This window comes from Suncus etruscus, chromosome 6 (assembly GCF_024139225.1).
Source record: "Suncus etruscus isolate mSunEtr1 chromosome 6, mSunEtr1.pri.cur, whole genome shotgun sequence".
In the NCBI taxonomy this organism is placed as follows: domain Eukaryota; kingdom Metazoa; phylum Chordata; class Mammalia; order Eulipotyphla; family Soricidae; genus Suncus; species Suncus etruscus.
This window is the reverse complement of record NC_064853.1, coordinates 77,377,100-77,396,864: the sequence shown is the minus strand read 5'-3', so window position 1 is coordinate 77,396,864 and position 19,765 is coordinate 77,377,100. Positions and strand designations below refer to the sequence as shown.

The following is a 19,765-nucleotide window of genomic DNA, read 5'->3' as shown; positions in this document are numbered from 1 at the left end:
CCCCAAAATTTGTTTTAAGCCTCAATTTTCAGAGCCTTAGAATGTAGCTATATTTTAAGTAAGTTATTTCAAGTCAATTACTTAAAGTGAAACCATAAGTGTTGAATCTTAATCCCAAGGATTGATGTTTTATAAGAAGAGAAAGAGATCTGGGTCATACAGGCACAGAGGGAAAACCAGAAAGAAAACAATGAGTTGATTAACTATGGATCAAGGAGAAAAGTCACAGAATGGATTCGACATTGTTTACATCTTGATCTTGGACTTCTAATCTCCAGAACCGTAAGAAATTAAAGTATGCTGTTTAAGCCACCAGCTTAGTAGTACATTTTTTTTTGTTTGTTATTTTATAGCAGTCCTAGCAAACTACTGTAGATGTGAAATCTGGATTGCATAAGAAATGAGCAAATTCCCCTTCTCACTGTAGGGAAAAGATGCACAGTTTAGCTTTGAAACAGATCTCTGGATATGCCCCTTCAAATTGTTTTAGGAACTCTCAAACTTCTCTGAAGTCTTCGGGTGCTGGACATCTGAGTTTTCCAGACAGCTGGCTGCCCAAAACAGTCACCATTGACCAGTATTCTTTTATTTTTTTTTTTTTTTTACTTTTTGGGTCATACCTGGCAGCACTCAGGATTTACTCCTGGCTCTCAGAAATGGCTCCTGGCAGGCTCCAGGACCATATGGGATGCCAGGATCGAACCGGGGTCCATCCTGTGTTGGCCGTGTACAAGGCAAACGCCTGACCGCTGTGCTATTGCTCCAGCCCTCTGATCAGTATTCTAATTGGGTATACCTGCCATGTGTCCAGTAATCCCTGAACCCAGATCACGTCTTTTTGGAAATGGGAATCTGTGTCTTCTCTCACTTACCTTTATAAAACAGAAAATTTTTCTAAGCAAGTATATTCATCAATTTATTTTTTAATATAATTATTTATGCACAGTGGTTACCGAATTGTTCATGGTTGAGTTTCAGTCATAGAATGTACACCACCCTTCAACAGTGCACATTTTCTGTCTCCAGTTTTCCTCCCGCCCACCCTGCTTCTGGGGCAAACATTTTACACACACCCTCTCTTTCCCTCTCTCACTCTTTCTTCCTTTTCTTTTTTGACACTGGTTTGCACTATTGCTACTGAAAGGGTGCCAGGTCTATAATTTTATCCCCTTTCAGAACCCAGTTTTTATTTTAGAGTATCAGTTCCAACTATCAGTGTCACTGTCGTTCACTACCCTCACTGCATTCACCACTCTTCGTGGCAAGCTTCTTACCATGGAATGGTTCTCCTGGTCCTCATCTTTACTGTCTCTGGATATTAATAACATAATATCTTTTGTTTTTCTTCTATCCCTCAAATGAGGGAGATTTTTCTATGTCTATCTCCCTCTGACTTATTTTATTAAGGATAATAATCTCCATATTTATGTATGCATAAACAACTTTCATTACTTCAGTTTTCCTTACAGCTTTGTAGTATTCCACTGTCTAGATGTGCCATAGTTTCTTATTTATCAATTTCTAGCCATTATTGTTGTGGAATTTATATACAATATCTTGTCTAATCTAAAAAACAAATATTTAGAGCAAAAGGGACCATTGGTTCATTTCAGATATTAATAAAAAGGAGTTTAACTAGAGATAACTCATTATCTATCATTCAAACATATACTTGCTCATCTATGTGATATGGATTTAATCCTATGCATTTTATATAGCCTTGTATGTTTTTTCACAAAGAAGATGGAGAAAGGAATTGGAAGTACAACTATACATATTTGCCCAAAATTACAATGCTGCATAGTAAACATCATGTAATAGGCCTCTGTGGGAGTATAAGAGATTTTTTTTTGTAAGCAACAAAAATCTAATGTATTGGGGCTGGATAGATAGCACAGTAGTAGGGCTTTTGCCTTGCATGCAGCTGATCTAGAATGGATGGTAGTTCAAATCCCGGCATCCCAAATGGTCCCCTGAGCCTGCCAGGAGTGACTGCTGAGCACAGAACCAGGAGAAACCCTGAGCACTGCTGTGTGTGACCTAAAAACCAAAAACTAACCAAAAAAAAAAAAAAACACAAAACCCCGAAACCAAAACCAAAACCAAACCCTAATGTATTGATTTAAGCAAAAGGAACTTTGGGGGAGACTTTTGAAGTCTTAGCAAATCAATAAACTCCATCAGGTAAAAAAAATCTCTCAAACTAAAGAGGGTACTAAAGAAATGTATTGAAATACAATAATTTTAGGACTTATGACTCTGAATATAAGACACTGTGATGAGTATAATAGTCCAAAATAGGAAAGACAAGGCTTCTCATTACTTTTCTATAATAACATCACCTGGATAAGATCTAGTATCTAAAAAGAAAATAGTAATATTGAGAAAAGTAAAGTATTGATGGAAAGATACTCACTTCAGATGCCTTACTATGGCTAAGTAAAATAGGCATGTTCAAAGATAAATTATACTTTAGTTATGAAATAGGAAAGTCTATGTAAAATAAAACTGCCTCTGCAATTGGTCGCTGAGCATGAAACAATGGTTGAGAATGGGGACTACATATTTTAAGTGAATAGTAAGTGTTGGATGAACAGTTGGCCACGTGGTTCAGGCTGGCAAATGGCACTGAGGGAGTGGATAAAATAATGAAGAGAACATGAGAGAGGTGATCCGGAAAGTGAAGCCAGGTTTGGTAGGAGAAAGATAACAAGAGGGCAGAATGCATCTCTGATCAGTTTTTTTGGGTCACACCTGGCAGTGCTCAGGCCTTACTACTATACTCTTGGCTATATGCTCAGGGGTCATTTCTGGTGGGCCCAGAGGACCATATGAGATGCCTAGGACAGCTGCATTGAAGGTAAATGCCCACTCTACCCATGGTATTATCACTCCAGCTCCAAAATATTATTTTAGAGTTCAATTGTTTTGATGATAGAGCTCCACACTTAACTGTTAAATAGCTAAAAAAAATTGAGATACAATGATAGAAATTAAGTAGGTCTAGGAATTAATCAATTTTCCATAAGACTATCATCCCACCAGAGGGTTTGACTGACTTGATGTGAGGAAATACAGTCCAATCTGTCTGCCTATGAATAATCGCCTAGAAAAATATTCTCTTCAACCCCTAAAGGTCGCAACCTTATCTTTGTTCAATTCCTTTTCTTCTATCCTGCTTAGTCTTTATCTTGTTTTCACCACAAAATAAAACTTAACACTTCTAATTAAAGTGTAAATAAGTAAACAAATGCCATTTGTAGCATCTAGAAAAAGAATACTGAATTCAGTATATTGAATCTCAAATTATACTTAATTACTTCTGAGTCACATAAAAGATTGAGTCAATGGAATTAACAAGTTCTTTGAGCTAAAGACCTTCTTTTAGTCTGACTAAAAATCAGGAGCTTTCACCATTAAAATGATAGAGATATAAAAACAGGAAATTCCCTGCAGAAAAATCTTGCCTACCAACACTACACAGCCTTCTAAACTAATTTCAATTACAGTTAATATAAACCAACTTCTGTTTTTGATTTCCTGAATAATTCATCAAAATGGCTCTTCACATTTGCCTTTAATGTGCACCAAAGATAAAACCCCAGATAAAGAGGAAGAATAATGATCTATTACTAAAAACAACATTCAATCCTAGAAATAATGACTCAGCAAAGTCTAGTGAAATAAAATGTGATCAACTTCAATGTACTGAATAAAAATACAGATATTTTAAGCAAACAGGTTTATACACATTGTCCCCTCATTATGATGGTCAGACATAAATACCAGCTGTGGTATTGCTAGGAAATGGTAGACAAATTCTAAGTGGGAAAAAAACCTTTCCTCTTCCTATATAAGCTAAATAAAATATGACATAAGGGTTGCAAAGATTTAGTTCATTAATACACTTAAATTAAGTTAAAAATGAAGTGAAAGCAATTTACAAATATATAAAGAAGTGAAGAATCAAAAGCAATATGTAGATAGACCTAATAGGAACTAATAATTATAAATACTTAAAACTTTAGGCAGTTTTCTCTCTAAATATGAGGAATAAATTATCATTCCCATAGTATTTTAGATGATATAAGTGCAAACAGGTTAAATGACTAGTCCTATTATTTACTATATTTATTTAATATATTTGTCATATATTTGGCACCCAGAAAGTGATGCAAATCTAGACAGTGTACTTCCAGAGTCTGCAATCAAACTACTTGCTTCTGAGTGCTGTATGACATGCAGAGTTATGTGATAAACAGTTACTCCTTATTGTAAAAAATTTTGAGACAGGAAAAAAATGGAGGGGCCAGTTAGGCAAAGGGTTTTTGTCTGTTTATTTGTTTGTTTGTTTGTTTGTTTTTGAGGCCACATATGGTAATACTCAAGGTTTACACTGGGCTCTGCACTCAGGGATTACATTTAGTGGTGCTAGAGAGATCATGTGGGATGCCAAGGATCCACCTGAAGCTGGTTGCTTACAAGGCAAATGCCCTACCAGTGTATGATTCTTTGGGGGGGGGGCACACCCGGCGGTGCTCAGGGGTTACTCCTGGCTGTCTGCTCAGAAATAACTCCTGGCAGGCACGGGGAACCATATGGGACACCGGGATTCGAACCAACCACCTTTGGTCCTGGATCGGCTGCTTGCAAGGCAAACGCCGCTGTGCTATCTCTCCGGGCCCCAGTGTATGATTCTTCAGCCACCTAATTTAGAAAAAATTTGTATAAACTAATCGAATAAAGGAAGCATGCATGTGTTACTCTGGGCATATGTGTTGCTCAAACATATGCTGCCTGCTAGCATTTCCCTCTTGAGATGTGTACTTTGTGTTCTCACCCTTCTGGAGAAGCCTGTGTTCTCTCTCTTGAGTATGTATCTTACCTCTCTCCTCATCTCCCTTTACTTCCCTTATATATAAGCATGCTCTATACAGACTTTACTCTTTCTATGAGGGAAATGCAATGAACTCCAAAGGCCTGGTAAGTTTAGGATGGAGTTCCCTTTCCTGAAAAGAACAATTCCTCACTTTAGCCTGAGTCCAGGGTCTTAAGGGACCAGATGGCCTGGATCATCTCCTGTGATGTGCAGAAAAAGTGATTTTCACACACAGCTTGACAGCTGGCTGACAGGATGTATCTGTGCTCTTCCTTGGCTCATAACAGACTTTCATCAGTCCTAAATCTCCTAGGCACTTCCTTGGGAGACAGAGTTGGCTAAAGAGAATGTGGTGAATTTCCTTCTCCAGCTGTGACCTCTCTCCTCCCCACATCACGTAAGCCACCTGGGGAGCCTTCACAGGCAAGAAATTGAGTATATGTATGAATAGGTGCATGTATATACAAACTAACTCTAAGTAGATTTTTAATTTGTGTGCTGGGAGAGGAATGGGAGAGGGAATGTTGAGCCACATTAGCAGTGGTCAGGGGCTACTTCCTGGTTCTGTACTCAGTAGTCATGTCTTGTGGTGCTCAGAGGACCATATGCAATGCTGCAAACAGAACCAGCTTTGGCTGTATGCAAAGCAAACTGAGCATTTTAACCCCTGTGCTATCTCTATAGTCCCCAAATGGTGAATTTCATAAAATTTTCTTTCAGTCTCATACACAATGAGACTTTGGGGTTAGTAATTACCAAAATATTCAACACAAAACAGTATTTTGGCTGTTGATTTAATGATTAGATTTAATAATTAAAATCCATATCATAACATACTGGCTTGAAGAGTCCAACAAAAGAACCAGGGGCATAAATTTAGTTTCAATTTTGCATAATGTGCAGGATTGTGATGTAGGGGTTTTTTTTTTTCCAAGAGTTATTTTCCCCCATGGAAGCACAAGGATCAGAAGATCTTCTCTATCTTTCAATTATTGATATCAACATCCTATAATTGTGGGTTGAGTTTTTTATTTTTCATAATCTCCCTTTAAACACACATACAGTTTTGGGAAGATATCTAGAATTGTCAGAATCTCTTCATTCCTATTTTCTCATATGAAATCTTTTTTTAAAAAATATATATATAGATCTTTATTTAAACACCACGATTACAAGCTCATTCATACTTGAGTTTCAGTCACAAGTAGAAATCTTAATAGTGTTTTATTTCACCAGACTGGGATTTAAAAATCCACGCTCATTCTTGAACAGGTCTAATCACAACTTGCCAAAACATCAACTCACAATGCTTATTTTAATCACGTTAGTGCCTCAGAATTGCAGTTTCTGTAAGCCTAGCTCAGCATTAAAAATAGAAAAAGTTGTGGCACACTTTAGGCATCATTTGTAGGAATCAATAGGATTTTCATGTACAACTGACCCATATTTTTGCTAGTGTGGCAGATTTTCAGTCATTGATAAATAAGCATTTCTATTGAAGTTCATTAAAGTAAAGCTTTCAGTAAGCAGTAGAAGAAGATGCAGGTATCCAAGGTTGGAATACCAACAAAGATGATTCTAAAATTACAGGCATTTATTAACTCAATGGTCTGGCCTTTAGTTTCCTGATTGATCAGTCATTCACTGAAATTATTTGGGCTATACATCTCTCTATGTGGAGGACCTGAAAGAGTTTTCTGAAAGGAACTTCACAGCATCCCCAACTTAAATGCATAAGCCAGTAAATCAAAATCCAAAAGATAAATGAACCCAGTTCATCTCAAACCTCAAAAGAAAGAAAGAGAAGCCAGGACTGGCTTCAGGAAAGATTCTAATTTATTCCTTCCAACCAAGACACTCAATAGTAATCTTGTCTGTCAACATCATGATGAGTAATGCCAAGAAATTTCAGGCAGAACCAGATCAGGAGGAACAGCCATCATTATTTTCATTGTGTGATTATTGATTTGTCTTGCTAAGAATTTTATAGAAGTAATTATATTCCATTTGGATCAGAAAGAAGTGGTTCTTGATGTTATTTTGTTGTTTTTGTCTTATTTTTTGGGTTACACTCAGAGATACCCAGGGATTACTTTTTCTTTGAGCTCAGGGATCACTCCGGAAGAGAACGAGGGGGATTGTATAAAGTATTGGATCGAATCTAGGTTAGCCAAGTGCAAGGCAAGTGCCCCACTCAATACTATCTCTAAGTCCCATTTATTTGTTTGATGTTAAAGTGGTAAGCTAGCATACAAGAAAATGAACGTGGCATTTAACAAAATGTAATGAGTATGAAAACATTGTGTTCAATAATAAAAACATTTTCAAAAGTATTCTTTTTTTTTTTTTTTTTTTTTTTTTTTTTATTTTTTTTTTTTTTGGTTTTTGGGCCACACCCGATAAGGCTCAGGGGTTACTCCTGGCTATGTGCTCAGAAGTTGCTCCTGGCTTGGGGAACCATATGGGACACCGGGGGATCGAACCGCGGTCCGTCCAAGGCTAGTGCAGGCAAGGCAGGCACCTTACCTTTAGCGCCACCGCCCGGCCCCTCAAAAGTATTCTTAAAATGTATATTTTCTTTATTACTTCATTGTAATAATTTTAAAGAATGCTGAAATTAGATTCAGAAAATAAAATTTATATTATGTATATAATTCCAATTAATTTACTTTACAAATAATTTATTTGATACATATGATGTCAAGAATAGTTGTTGCATTTAAGTTATAGGAGTAAAAATACTATTTTCTATATTTGAGAAGTGCTAAGTCCAAGGGTCATGTTAGCAGGGCACTGATTTGTTTTTCCTTTAGTGGCAGGGCATTACGCTATTCCCAGAAGTACCCAAGGAGTGACTCCTGGCAATGTTCTTGGAATCATATCTGGTGCTGGGAATTCAAAGCCAGGTTGATAGTATGCAACGTAAGTGCCTTAGTCCCCATAATAACTCTCCATCATGGTTTCTGTGTTTTCTGATGTAGAGAAAGGTATTCAATTCTGAAAACAGTTTGATGTTGATTTCTTTCTAGAATAAAATTTTATACTGGTTTGTGAACCATGTGTTAAGATTTAACCACTGGGAATTTGGAAGAGTTTTCTTCCAAAGACTTTAGTATTGAAATGATTGGAAAAAATTTAGTGGCAGTCTACAAAATTAAATGCAAATATGTTACATATATATGTAAACAAATAATGAATTAGGAAAAAAGAAATTAGAAAAATCACCCTATTTATAATTTAAGATGTATTAGAGATATTGGAACAAACTTACTTAAACAAGTCAAAGACAGGAAATCTATCACACTGTAGAAATAAATAGAGGAAAAAAACAGAAATTTATAATTACCATCACTAAAACGATTTTATTACCTATATCAGTAAATAGGTTTAATGAAGTCAGTGATTTATCAAAACTTTTCAATTTATCAAAAACCCAAGGGCATTCTTCACAGAAGTAGAACATTAAATTATAAAACATCCTAAATAGCAGAAATGTTTGCTTCTGAAAAAGTGGAACAAAAATAGAGGCATGATATTCACCAACTTTAAACTATACTAAAAATAAATAGTAACTAAAGAAACATAAAATTAGAATAAAAGCACCCACAGCTTAATGGAGTAAAATTGAGATCCCAGAAATAAAGCCACACAGAGATGGACAATTACTTCAAAATAAGGATGTAAATAGCCTATTATGGGCAAGGAATGATTATGTCTTCAATAATGTCATTGATGAAGCCAGAGAGATAATACTGTAGGTAGGACTCTTGTGACTATCCAGTTTTCCCAGTGCCATTCTACCTTACACATTTTTCTTTATGCATTCATCGGCCCATGAATAGTCAATGCTGTCTATTCCAATTCTTGAATATTATAAAGGATAACACAAAAAACTTGAAAATGCCAACATTGCTTCAAAGTATAATCTTTTATTTTAGGTAAATAACCAAGTATTAATAACTGGATCATATAAAATTTTTATTTTTACTTTTTATTTATTGTTTTTGGGTAACACCAGGCTATGCTCAGGGATTACTGAGTGCGGAACCAGAAGAAAACCTTGAATACCCAGAAACCATTTTTTTTTTTTCTTTTTGAGAAAGGAAAACTCATCTGTGAACAATCCTGCCAAAGTTTCAGTTGATCTTCCTGGCGTATTCTAGACAAAGAACTAATTTTTTTGTGAATTTTTGAGGAGTAGGTGTATTTTGGGGATCACACCCAGCAGTGTTCTTGGTTTATTTCTGACTGCACTCAGGGATCATTCCTGGTAGGGCTCAGTGGACCATACTTGGTGCCAAAAATATACCTGGATTGATTTTATGCAAGGCAAGCACCCCATCTGCTGTACTATTTCTTAGACATCAGAAGGACTAACTTTTGAACTTGACCATCAGATTTTATAATCATATAAGTCAGTTACTTTAAATACATATCTACATCTATTTATCTATCATCTATATTTATTTCTTTAATGTATATATTCTGATTGTCTTTTTAATTGTTGGAAATGAAGATATCCAAGTTTATTTTATTTATTTATTTTTGATTTGGGGGCCATACCCAGAGGCACTCAGGGGTTACTCCTGGCTCTGCACTCAAAAATTGCTCCTGGTAGGCTCAGGTATGACAAGGATTAAACATGGGTCAACTGCTTGCAAGGCAAACACCCTACCTGCATTGCTATCATTCTAGCCCTTTCTTATGTCTATATTGTTTTCTGTTTGTTTGTTTGTTTGTTTGTTTTGAGGCTACATCCCATGAAGCTCAGGAGTTACTCCTGGCTATGCACTCAGAAATTGCTCCTGGCTTGGGGGACCATATGAGACACCAGGGGATCGAACCGCAGTCTGTCCTAGGCTAGCATAAACAAGGCAGACACTTTGGGCTTGCTCCACTGCTCCGGTCCCTGTATTGTTTTCCTTTTTCCTTTTCCTTTTCCTTTCCTTTTCCTTTCCTTTCCTTTCCTTTCCTTTTCTTTCCTTTCCTTTCTCCTTTCCTTTCCTTTCCTTTTCTTTCCTTTCCTTTCCTTTTTCCTTTCCTTTCCTTTCCTTTCCTTTCCTTTTTCCTTTCCTTTCCTTTCCTTTCCTTTCCTTTCCTTTCCTTTCCTTTCCTTTTTCCTTTCCTTTTTCCTTTCCTTTTTCCTTTCTCCTTTCCTTTCTCCTTTCCTTTCTCCTTTCCTTTCTCCTTTCCTTTCTCCTTTCCTTTCTCCTTCCCTTTCTCCTTCCCTTTCTCCTTTCCTTTCCCTTTTCCTTTCCCTTTCCCTTTCCCCTTTCCTTTCCCCTTTCCTTTCCCCTTTCCTTTCCCTTCCCCTTTCCTTTCCTTTCCTCTTTCCTTTCCTCTTTCCTTTCCCCTTTCCTTTCCCCTTTCCTTTCCCCTTTCCTTTCCTTTCCTTTTCTTTCCTTTCTTTCTTTCTTTCTTTTCTTTCTTTCTTTCTTTCTTTCTTTCTTTCTTTCTTTCTTTCTTTCTTTCTTTCTTTCTTTCTTTCTTTCTTTCTTTCTTTCTTTCTTTCTTTCTCTTTCTTTCTTTCTTTCTTTCTTTCTTTCTTTCTTTCTTTCTTTCTTTCTTTCTTTCTTTCTTTCTTTCTTTCTTTCTTTCTTTCTTTCTTTCTTTCTTTCTTTCTTTCTTTCTTTCTTTCTTTCTTTCTTTCTTTCTTTCCTTTCTTTCTTTCTTTCTTTCTTTCTTTCTTTCTTTCTTTCTTTCTTTCTTTCTTTCTTTCTTTCTTTCTTTCTTTCTTTCTTTCTTTCTTTCTTTCTTTCTTTCTTTCTCCCTCCTTCCCTCCCTCCCTCCCTCCCTTCCTCCCTCCCTCCCTCCCTCCCTCCCTTCCTTCCTTCCTTCCTTCCTTCCTTCCTTCCTTCCTTCCTTCCTTCCTTCCTTCCTTCTTCTTTCCTTTCCTTCTTTCCTTCTTTCTTTCTTTCTTTCTTTCTTTCTTTCTTTCTTTCTTTCTTTCTTTCTTTCTTTCTTTCTTTCTTTCTTTCTTTCTTTCTTTCTTTCTTTCTTTCTTTCTTTCTTTCTTTCTTTCTTTCTTTCTTTCTTTCTTTCTTTCTTTCTTTCTTCCTTCCTTCCTTCCTTCCTTCCTTCCTTCCTTTCTTTCTTTCTTTCTTTTCTTTCTTTCTTTCTTTCTTTCTTTCTTTCTTTCTTTCTTTCTTTCTTTCTTTCTTTCTTTCTTTCTTTCTTTCTTTCTTTCTTTCTTTCTTTCTTTCTTTCTTTCTTTCTTTCTTTCTTTCTTTCTTTCTTTCTTTCTTTCTTTCTTTCTTTCTTTCTTTCTCCTCCTCCCTCCCTCCCTCCCTCCCTCCCTCCCTCCCTCCCTCCCTCCCTCCCTCCCTCCCTCCCTTCCTTCCTTCCTTCCTTCCTTCCTTCCTTCCTTCCTTCCTTCCTTCCTTCCTTCCTTCCTTCCTTCCTTCCTTCCTTCTTTCTTTCTTTTTCTTTCCTTTTTTTTTTTTGGGTCACACCTGGCAGTGCTCAGGGGTTATTCCTGGCTCAATGCTTAGAAATCACTCCTGGCAGGCTCAGGTAACCATATGGAATACCAAGATTCAAAGCATTGACCTTCTGCATGCAAGGCAAATTCCCTACTTCCATGCTACCTCTCCAGCCCCCTGTATTGTTTACTTAATCCTAGTGGCATGCTGCTTCAGACCCCTTCATCTTTCAATAGGGGCTGAACTCCTGCACTTAATGAGAACTGAGTAGTTTAGTACTTTTCTTATTGAAAAGTACTATTTCAATTCGGTTTCTTTTTTGTGTGTATTATCACTGTAAGGAGGTGGCAAAAAATAACTACAGGGTCTTCAAAATGACATGACACAACAGTACTTAGTGAGGGATGGTGACAGTTCCATTGTGCTATGCAGAGAGCAGTTTTCAGCAAAATGATTTATTCTAGCTCTAATACTCATGACTTGATACTCCCTAACATTATCAACTACTATTGGGAAGAGATTTTGTTGTAATGTTGAGAATTTTATAAGAAAGATATCATATAGTGTCACACATTGCTTTAGTGATATAGTGAATTTAGTCATTTATGTGAGATATGGGGTCCATTTGCCAGAAAAAGTCTTACATAAAATTTGAATCTGGCGATCCTAAAGCTTTCAAATAAATCTAAGTTTCATAATTATACTTTTATTTAAGTTTCTAACTTTTTTTTTTTTGGTTCTTGATCCACACCCGGTGACACTCAGGAGTTCCTGCTGGCTATACGCTCAAAAATCACTCCTGGCTTGGAGTACCACATGGGACACCAGGAAATCAGAACGTGGTTCTTCCTAGGTTATCACGTGCAAGGCAAATGCCCGATAGCTTGCGCCACCATGCTGGCCCTAGGTTTCTAAAAAAAGTTTTATTTCCCCCTGACAAGCAAAAAAGTACACAAAGATCAAGTGGTCATAAATCTGATGAGGCAGGCAAGGAGCCTGCATAACATAGAGCCACACTTGATTTGATCTAAGGCACTAAATATGGTTGGTTCCCACAGAGAAAGACTGCATCATAAGTTTTATTCTTGACCTGCGCAGATACCAAGATCTCTAGATATAAAGGTCTGATTTTATCATCCATGACAGAGCAGAAGTCTTCCATACACCACAAAAACACCAAGGAGAGAAGAGGGGAGAATAAATGAAAATGCAAGGAGTCTATAGTTAATCCCATGACAGTATACTTAAAGGGTGGAGAAACCCTGTATCTCTTAGGCCAAGGGAATTCCCTTTCTAATGTCCTCAACATTTACTGTGCCTATGCAGGGGGAAAAAAAACACAAAATAATCTTTTTTATTTATTTACCTATTTATTTTTTGACTCCTTTATTTCGGTGTGGATATTAAAGTTGTTATCTCCATTTTCTCCCTCTCTTCTTCTTCTTCTTCTTCTTCTTCTTCTTCTTCTTCTTCTTCTTCTTCTTCTTCTTCTTCTTCTTCTTCTTCTTCTTCTTCTTCTTTGTTTTTCTCCTTTTTGTGCTCTGTCATGCTTTTATTTCAGGACCGTGGCTATTATGTGGTGCTTGTCTTTATTGTTGTAGTGCTCACTGGCTATTTTATCTGATATTTCTTTTTGTATTGTTGTGATGTCTCAATTCCTTTTTCCCTTCCCCCTCTCAAACTGAGGTGGAGAGCCTCTAGAAGGACTCCGCCCATTTTTGGCTTATTTGTGTTTTACCCCATTTTATTGCTTTTCCTTTCTTCAACCAAAACAACATAACTTGAACTATCTAGTTCTGCCTCTCAAATAGAGGGGGAAATAATGGAGGGTACCAAGACCAAACAGTTGTATGATCACTAAGTAGTAAGCCAGACAGAGAGGACCCCACTCATTCTAGAGGCCCAGGGGTGAGGGTGGGGGATATGGGTTGCAGGATGGGAATGGGGGTGGAGGGAGGACAGGTTTGGTAATGGAAATTCCACTGATTCAATGTTAATATATACCTAAAATATTACTGTGAAAGATATGTAAGCCATTATGATCAAAATAAAAATTATATACTTATTAAAAATTATATGGTTGGTTCCCTTAGCACCACCACCAGGAGTGATCCCTGAGTACAGAGCCAGGAATAAACTAGCCAGGTTAGAATATCATCCCCCAAATAAAACAAAACAAAAAATTTCTCCCCCAAATCATATACCATAATCAAGTAGGGGTTTATTGCATCAAAGCAAGGATGAGTCAATATATACAAATAAATATATGTAACATACCATATTAATGAAAGGAAAGATAAAATAGTATGATCAGGTCAATAAGAAGAGAGGTTTGAAAAGATTCAATAAACTACTTCAGAAAGGTAAATGAATATACATATATACGTATATATATGTACATATAAATATACATATATGTATATATATGTACATATAAATATACAACAAACCAACTGCTAACATCATTCACAAAGACAAAAGACTTCCAGACCAATTGGGATAGAAAGCTTGAAAGTGAATTATATATCTGGACAGTTAATAAATGACAAAATAGACAAGTGTATTAATTGGAGGATGGTAAGCTTTTTTTAATAGTATTGAGAAATTGGAAACAAAAAAGAAAAGAAAAGAAATGTACCCTTATCTCATGCCATACATAAAAGTTTATTCAAAATAAATTAAAGACTTTAATATTCAACTAAAATTATACAATACAGTAAGAAAAAGCATCATAAAAATTCCTCTAAGATATTTACTTCAGTTGTGCTTTTAATGACTTGACTCCACTTGCAAAGAAAACAGAAGTAAAAATAAAAAATTGTAATATATAAAACTAAACAGTTTCTGCATTGTGAAAGAAATGTAAACTAAATTACAAAGATGGCCCACTGAATTGGAGAAAATATTTTCATACCATAAAACTAACAAATATTCTAATATTCTAAGAAAAAGTAAGCATTCACAAAAGCTCATAACAAAAACAATTTCATTAAAGAAATGAAGGAAAGAAGAGAAGGAGATACTTCTCCAAAGATATACAGATGACTAATAGGCTTATGAAAAGTATTCATAGTCTTTTTTTTTTTTTTTTGCTTTGTTTTGGGGCCACATCTAGTGGAATTCAGGAGTTACCTCTGGCTCAGCGCTCAGGATTTATTTCTAGAAGGTACAGGGCAACATTTGCAATATTTCAGGGATCCAATTTGGGTCTACCACTTGAAAGGCAAAAGGCCACCCTGCTGTGCTCTCTCTCTTGCCCAGTCATTGAAGTACCTTTAATAGGTATGAATGTATTCTGTAGAGGTCTAAAGAACAGGAAGACATTTTCTTTTATTTTATTGAGTCTATGGTCTATCACAATTATGTTTAAGGTACATAGTAACAGTGAATTAAGGCAATTCTGACACACCACTGTTGATATCCCTTTGCCCCTGTTCCCAGCATGCTTTCCTTACATCCACCCTTCATCTCCTGGACTGCCAGCATAACAGGTCCCTTTTGTGTATTACTTGTAGTTTGGGTCTCTTGATTCTATTGTGGTTGACTTTGGGTTGAGTATTTAGGTCAGATCATTTTTTGTTTTCACTCATGTTCATGAAGCTGTTTGCTCCTGTTACCTACCATCCACTCCCCCCCCCCCCACTTAATTTATGAGGCAGAACAAGATGATTCATGTTCTATTGTTCTGTTGAAGAAAAAAGAAAAAAAGAGAAAAAAGAGGGGAGGACCCCCTGTCAAGAGGCCATGAAAATAAATTTAATAAAAGAAAGAAAGGGAAAAAAAAGGAAGGGGGATATATATATATATATATTTATATTGTGTGTGATATATTTTCTTTAAATAAATTTTAAAAAAGGAAGGGGAACTGGTGTGTCAAGGTATTTTTAATTTGTTTGTTTTTGCATAGGTACAGTAAGTATTGGGAAAATTAGAAAGGAAATTCCTTTGACCTAAGAAATAAAGGGTTTCTCCACCCTTGAAGCATACTGTCATGGGATCAACTACAGGCTCCGGGCATGTTCATTGTAGACACCAGGGTCTATTTATTTGCCTGAGAATGTTCTGCTCAATTGTGGTTGTCTAAGTCAGTCATCTGTAATTAGAGATCTTGGGTTTTCCACAGGTCATAGGATGAGGTCTAGGATACAGTCTTTCTTTATGATTCCAGAAGTTCTGCTCAGTCACAGTTATTGCTGTCAGTCTTCTGTATTTAGTGATTATGGTTTTTGCATAGATCAAAGGATGGAGTGAGAAAGATATTGTTTTGAAATTACTCTGAATTGGATATTCAGATATCCAATTATTACATATGTTATAGTTAGTAATTATAAAATAAAAATATTTTGAGTTATTTACAATTATTTATTTACCCTTAAATCTTTTAAGTGAGCTTACTGCTCAGTAAACTGCAGCATCTTTTTTATATAGTTTAATATTTACCCTAGACTATTTTGAGAAGCAGGGAATTGAACTTTTTTTGATGCTAGCTTTTTTGTTTGCTTTTTGGGGCACACTCGGTGATGTTCAGGGGTTACTCCTGCTATGCACTCAGAAATCCCTCCTGGCTTGTGGACCATATAAGAAGCTGGGGGATCGAATCAAGGTCCTTTCTGGGTCAGTCACGTACAAGACAAAATGCCCTACCACTGCGCTATTGCTCTGGCCCAGATGTTAGCTTATTTTTGTGAGGAGTAAAGTACCTAAAGCTACTTTTGTACCAGACTGTCAAAATGCAAATTTTCTTCCCTACTAAATATTAATTTTGTTTTTTTTTTTACCTTTTGTTTGTTTTATAATAAACAAACATTAAGAGAGTGGTCAAGGTTTTTGACAAGTTGGTGGTGGATATGCAACAGCTTTGCACATGAAAGCAGTCATAATGTTAACATTACTCTAACCATGTTTCCAGAACTATAAAAAAAAACTTTTTTAAAAAAATCATCCTGTGAGGGCCAGGAGGACTAGTTCATGGTAAGAAGCTTACCATAAATAGTTGAGCAGTGTAGGTAGGGTAGAGAAGAGATCACTATGACAATGAGAGTTGGAACTGATCACTCTAGAAAACTGGGTGTTAATAAGAGATAACATGATATTCCTGATAACCCTCCAGGATCAATAGTGTAAACCACAATGTCTAAAATTAAAAATAAAAATAAAGGAAAATAGAGAAAGAGAAAAGAGTTAAATGCCTGCTCCAGAGGCATGCAGGACAGAAGGTGAGAGGAAAATTGGGGGACATTGGAGGTGGGAAATGTTTATGGGTGAAGGTGGTGTACATTGTACTGAAACTCAATCCCAAATAACTTGTAGTCATAGCTTAATAAAAGGGAAAAAAGATTATAAAATTTAGCAATTTATTATTAACAATTGAATACCAATATCATATGGTAAATAAATCAACTTTCTCAAGTGTACTTTTAAATCAGTTAAAATATTTATTTTCATCAACTCCAGCTGCCTAATTTTGCAATTTTAGCATTGGCCTTATTTCTAGCACAGACATAAAAGATAAAATCAACTAAATATATTTTTTAACTATCTAGAAGAATAATTCAAATTAAAGATCTGTGAAAGAACATTTATGTATAGTTGTGGGTATATAAATTGATAGAATCATGCCAACCAGAAATTTAATAATAGAAATTAAAGATTAACACTTGCAAAATAAAATAATACAACTCAAAGCAATATGGAAAAGTTCAAAACATTGGCTTATTAACCATAATATAGCCACAAATATGTGAGATATTTACAAAAAAAGCTCTTTTAAACAAATATTTATTGTTCAAATTAATCAGTTTTCCATTTATTATGTTCAACTAACTTAATATATTCATCAAACTAATGTCTATCTTGAACTAAATACTTGAAACTTGTGGGTTTCTCTAATATTATACAGACTTCTATTTCCACCCATTGCATGCTGACCTCAAATTAAGAATACCTAGTTCAAAATCTATTTGAGCAAGTTATATTATTAAAATTATAGAAGTTACTTAAATGAGACATAAAGATATGTGAAAAATAAGGTATACATTTTAATGTGAAGCAGTTGTAGAAGTTTGATAAAGAACTGCAGCTGAAAATTAGCCAATTTTATTCTAAGTGAAATATTCATATATGATGTGGTGCAATTTTGCAAATATTGGGAAGAATAATACTAGGAGATTTCTCCATAATTGTATTTAATTCTTCAGTTCATTAAAATCATGAGAGAGGATTAGGATTAGGAGAGATAGCACAACAGATTAGGTGCTTATTTGGAAGGTGGCCACCCTCCTGATGTGATCCTGATGTGATCTCTGGCACAGCAAATTGTCTTCTGAGCACCTACAGAGGGGAACCTGAGCAGAGTCAGGAGCAAGCCCTGAGCAAAGAGGATATGAACCAAATCAAAACCCAAACCAATCCGCCACCCAAAAATCACAATATAAAAAATTATCAATGATGACATAGAGAATGATTTGCACTAGAAATGTCTTTCAATGGATCTGTGCTAAATAAAAAATAGACCATGTTTACATTTTAAAGAGTTAAATGAATATTTCCAAGTATATAATTTAGATGTAAAATATTTTCTTTGTTTTTGGGCCACACCTGGTGATGCTCTGGGATAACTCCTGGCTATGTGCTCAGAAATTCCTCCTATTTTGGGGTACCATATGGGATGATGGGGATCGAACCTAGATCCATCCTGAGTCAGCCACATGCTAGGCAAATGCCCTACCACTGTGCCATTGAGCCAGCCCTACATTTAAAATAAATTTTATAATTTTTATGAATGTATAAACTTTCAAAATAATGTCATTACAAATTTATATTAGACTGGAAAGATAGCCCAGAAGACTGAACTTATGCTATGTATGTTAAAGACTGGGGTTTGATTGCTAATACAGCATGCATGGCCCCGCATGAGCAACCCCTGAGAAGAGAGCCAGGAGTAGCCCTTGAGAAACATTGGGTATGTCCCAAATCAAAACAAAAATTCCTAAGTTTTTCATTTTTGTTCTGCTAAATAACATGACAATAACTAAACTTAATATATAAACCTTGGAAAAGAAAAAAACTTTTATCCTTAGATTAATAAAATAATGAAAATGATTCTTTTATTGTGGAGTTCCAGTAACTCCCACACATAGAATCTTTGTAGACATTGTTTATTTTTTCTAGCTTCTTCTTATAAAAAAAGAAACCGATCAACTAATCAGATATACTTTTATTAAGAAAAGTTTTAGATTGCTAGACTAGAAAAAAGGGTACCATATTAATTTCAATTTCCTTTAAATTAGGGCTGATATTCATAGAATAGGTGATAAATGTTTTATCAACATATTTTGAATATTTTAAAAATAGTTTTAATAGTTAATCTTAATTTGTATCAGTACAAATTATCAAAAAATAAGAACATTAAGGCTAAAATTTTTAAGAGAAAATTTAAGTTTTATAAATATTCATGGCTTCATTTTAAGATTTTACATAAAAAAATTCTAAAATTTATTTGATAAAGTTATTTTAAGTTTAAGGAGTGAGGAAATTAAGCTTACCATAATTTTTATTTCTTTTTAATAGGTCTTCATTTTGAAATCTTTTCATTCTTAGTTTACGTTGCATTTTTCTTTCCATGAAATTTTCTCTTTTACTGGTTACTTTGCCCAATTTTCTTTGTTTCAATATATGTGATAAAAATGGTTTCATTGTGTTCACTGCTACCTACAAAGAAAAAGATTTTGTTTAATATATTAAGTGTAATTTTTAAATTGAAACAAAACAAAAGTGAAATTTTTATTTATACCTGGCAAAAATACTGGTTTAATTTCATCTGCTCTAACCAGTTTAAGAATCATTTTCACATATCTTAACTTTCATGAAGAAAATATTTTAAAAAAACATATAACTTATTATCTAAAAAGCAGTTTCAAGCATTAAAACCCCAATGTTGTAAAACTATAAGAGAAAAACCAGTTTTACTCTTTTTTTTTCAGGCCTGAGCCCAGCCAGTTGTAACATTCTTTTTATTAATATCTTTATTTAAACACCTTGATTACAAATAGGATTGTTCTTGGGTTTCAGTCATGTAAAGAACACCATCCTTCACTAGTGCAACATTCAAACCACCAATGTCCCAAATCTCCCTCCTCCCCACCCAACCCCCGCCTGTACTCTAGACAGGCTTTCCACTTCCCGCATTCATTCACATTGTTCTGATAGTTCTCAGTGAAGTTATTTCCTAATTGCACTCACCACTATAGTGGTGAGCTTCATATCCTGAGCAGGACATTCCAGCCCTCTTCTCGTTGTCTCTGAGGATTATTGCAAAAATGTCTTTTATTTTTCTTAAAACCCATAGATGAGTGAGACTATTCCGCGTCTATCTCTCTTCCTCTGAATTATTTCACTCAGCATAATAGATTCCATGTACACCATGTATAGAAAAATTTCATGTCTGCATAGTATTCCATTGTGT

General features: G+C 35.3%; 1 protein-coding gene across 1 annotated transcript in view; it reads right to left on the bottom strand.

Moving 5' to 3' along the window:
• SEL1L2 (SEL1L2 adaptor subunit of ERAD E3 ligase) overlaps positions 1-19,005 on the bottom strand; it is a 118,084-nt gene extending 99,079 nt beyond the window's left edge. The window contains exon 1 of the mRNA XM_049774355.1: positions 18,846-19,005. Within this exon, the coding sequence (XP_049630312.1) occupies positions 18,846-18,996 (151 nt within the window). The 5' untranslated portion in view covers positions 18,997-19,005. The remainder of the gene's footprint in view (positions 1-18,845) is intronic.
• Between the last annotated feature and the right edge of the window lie 760 nt (positions 19,006-19,765).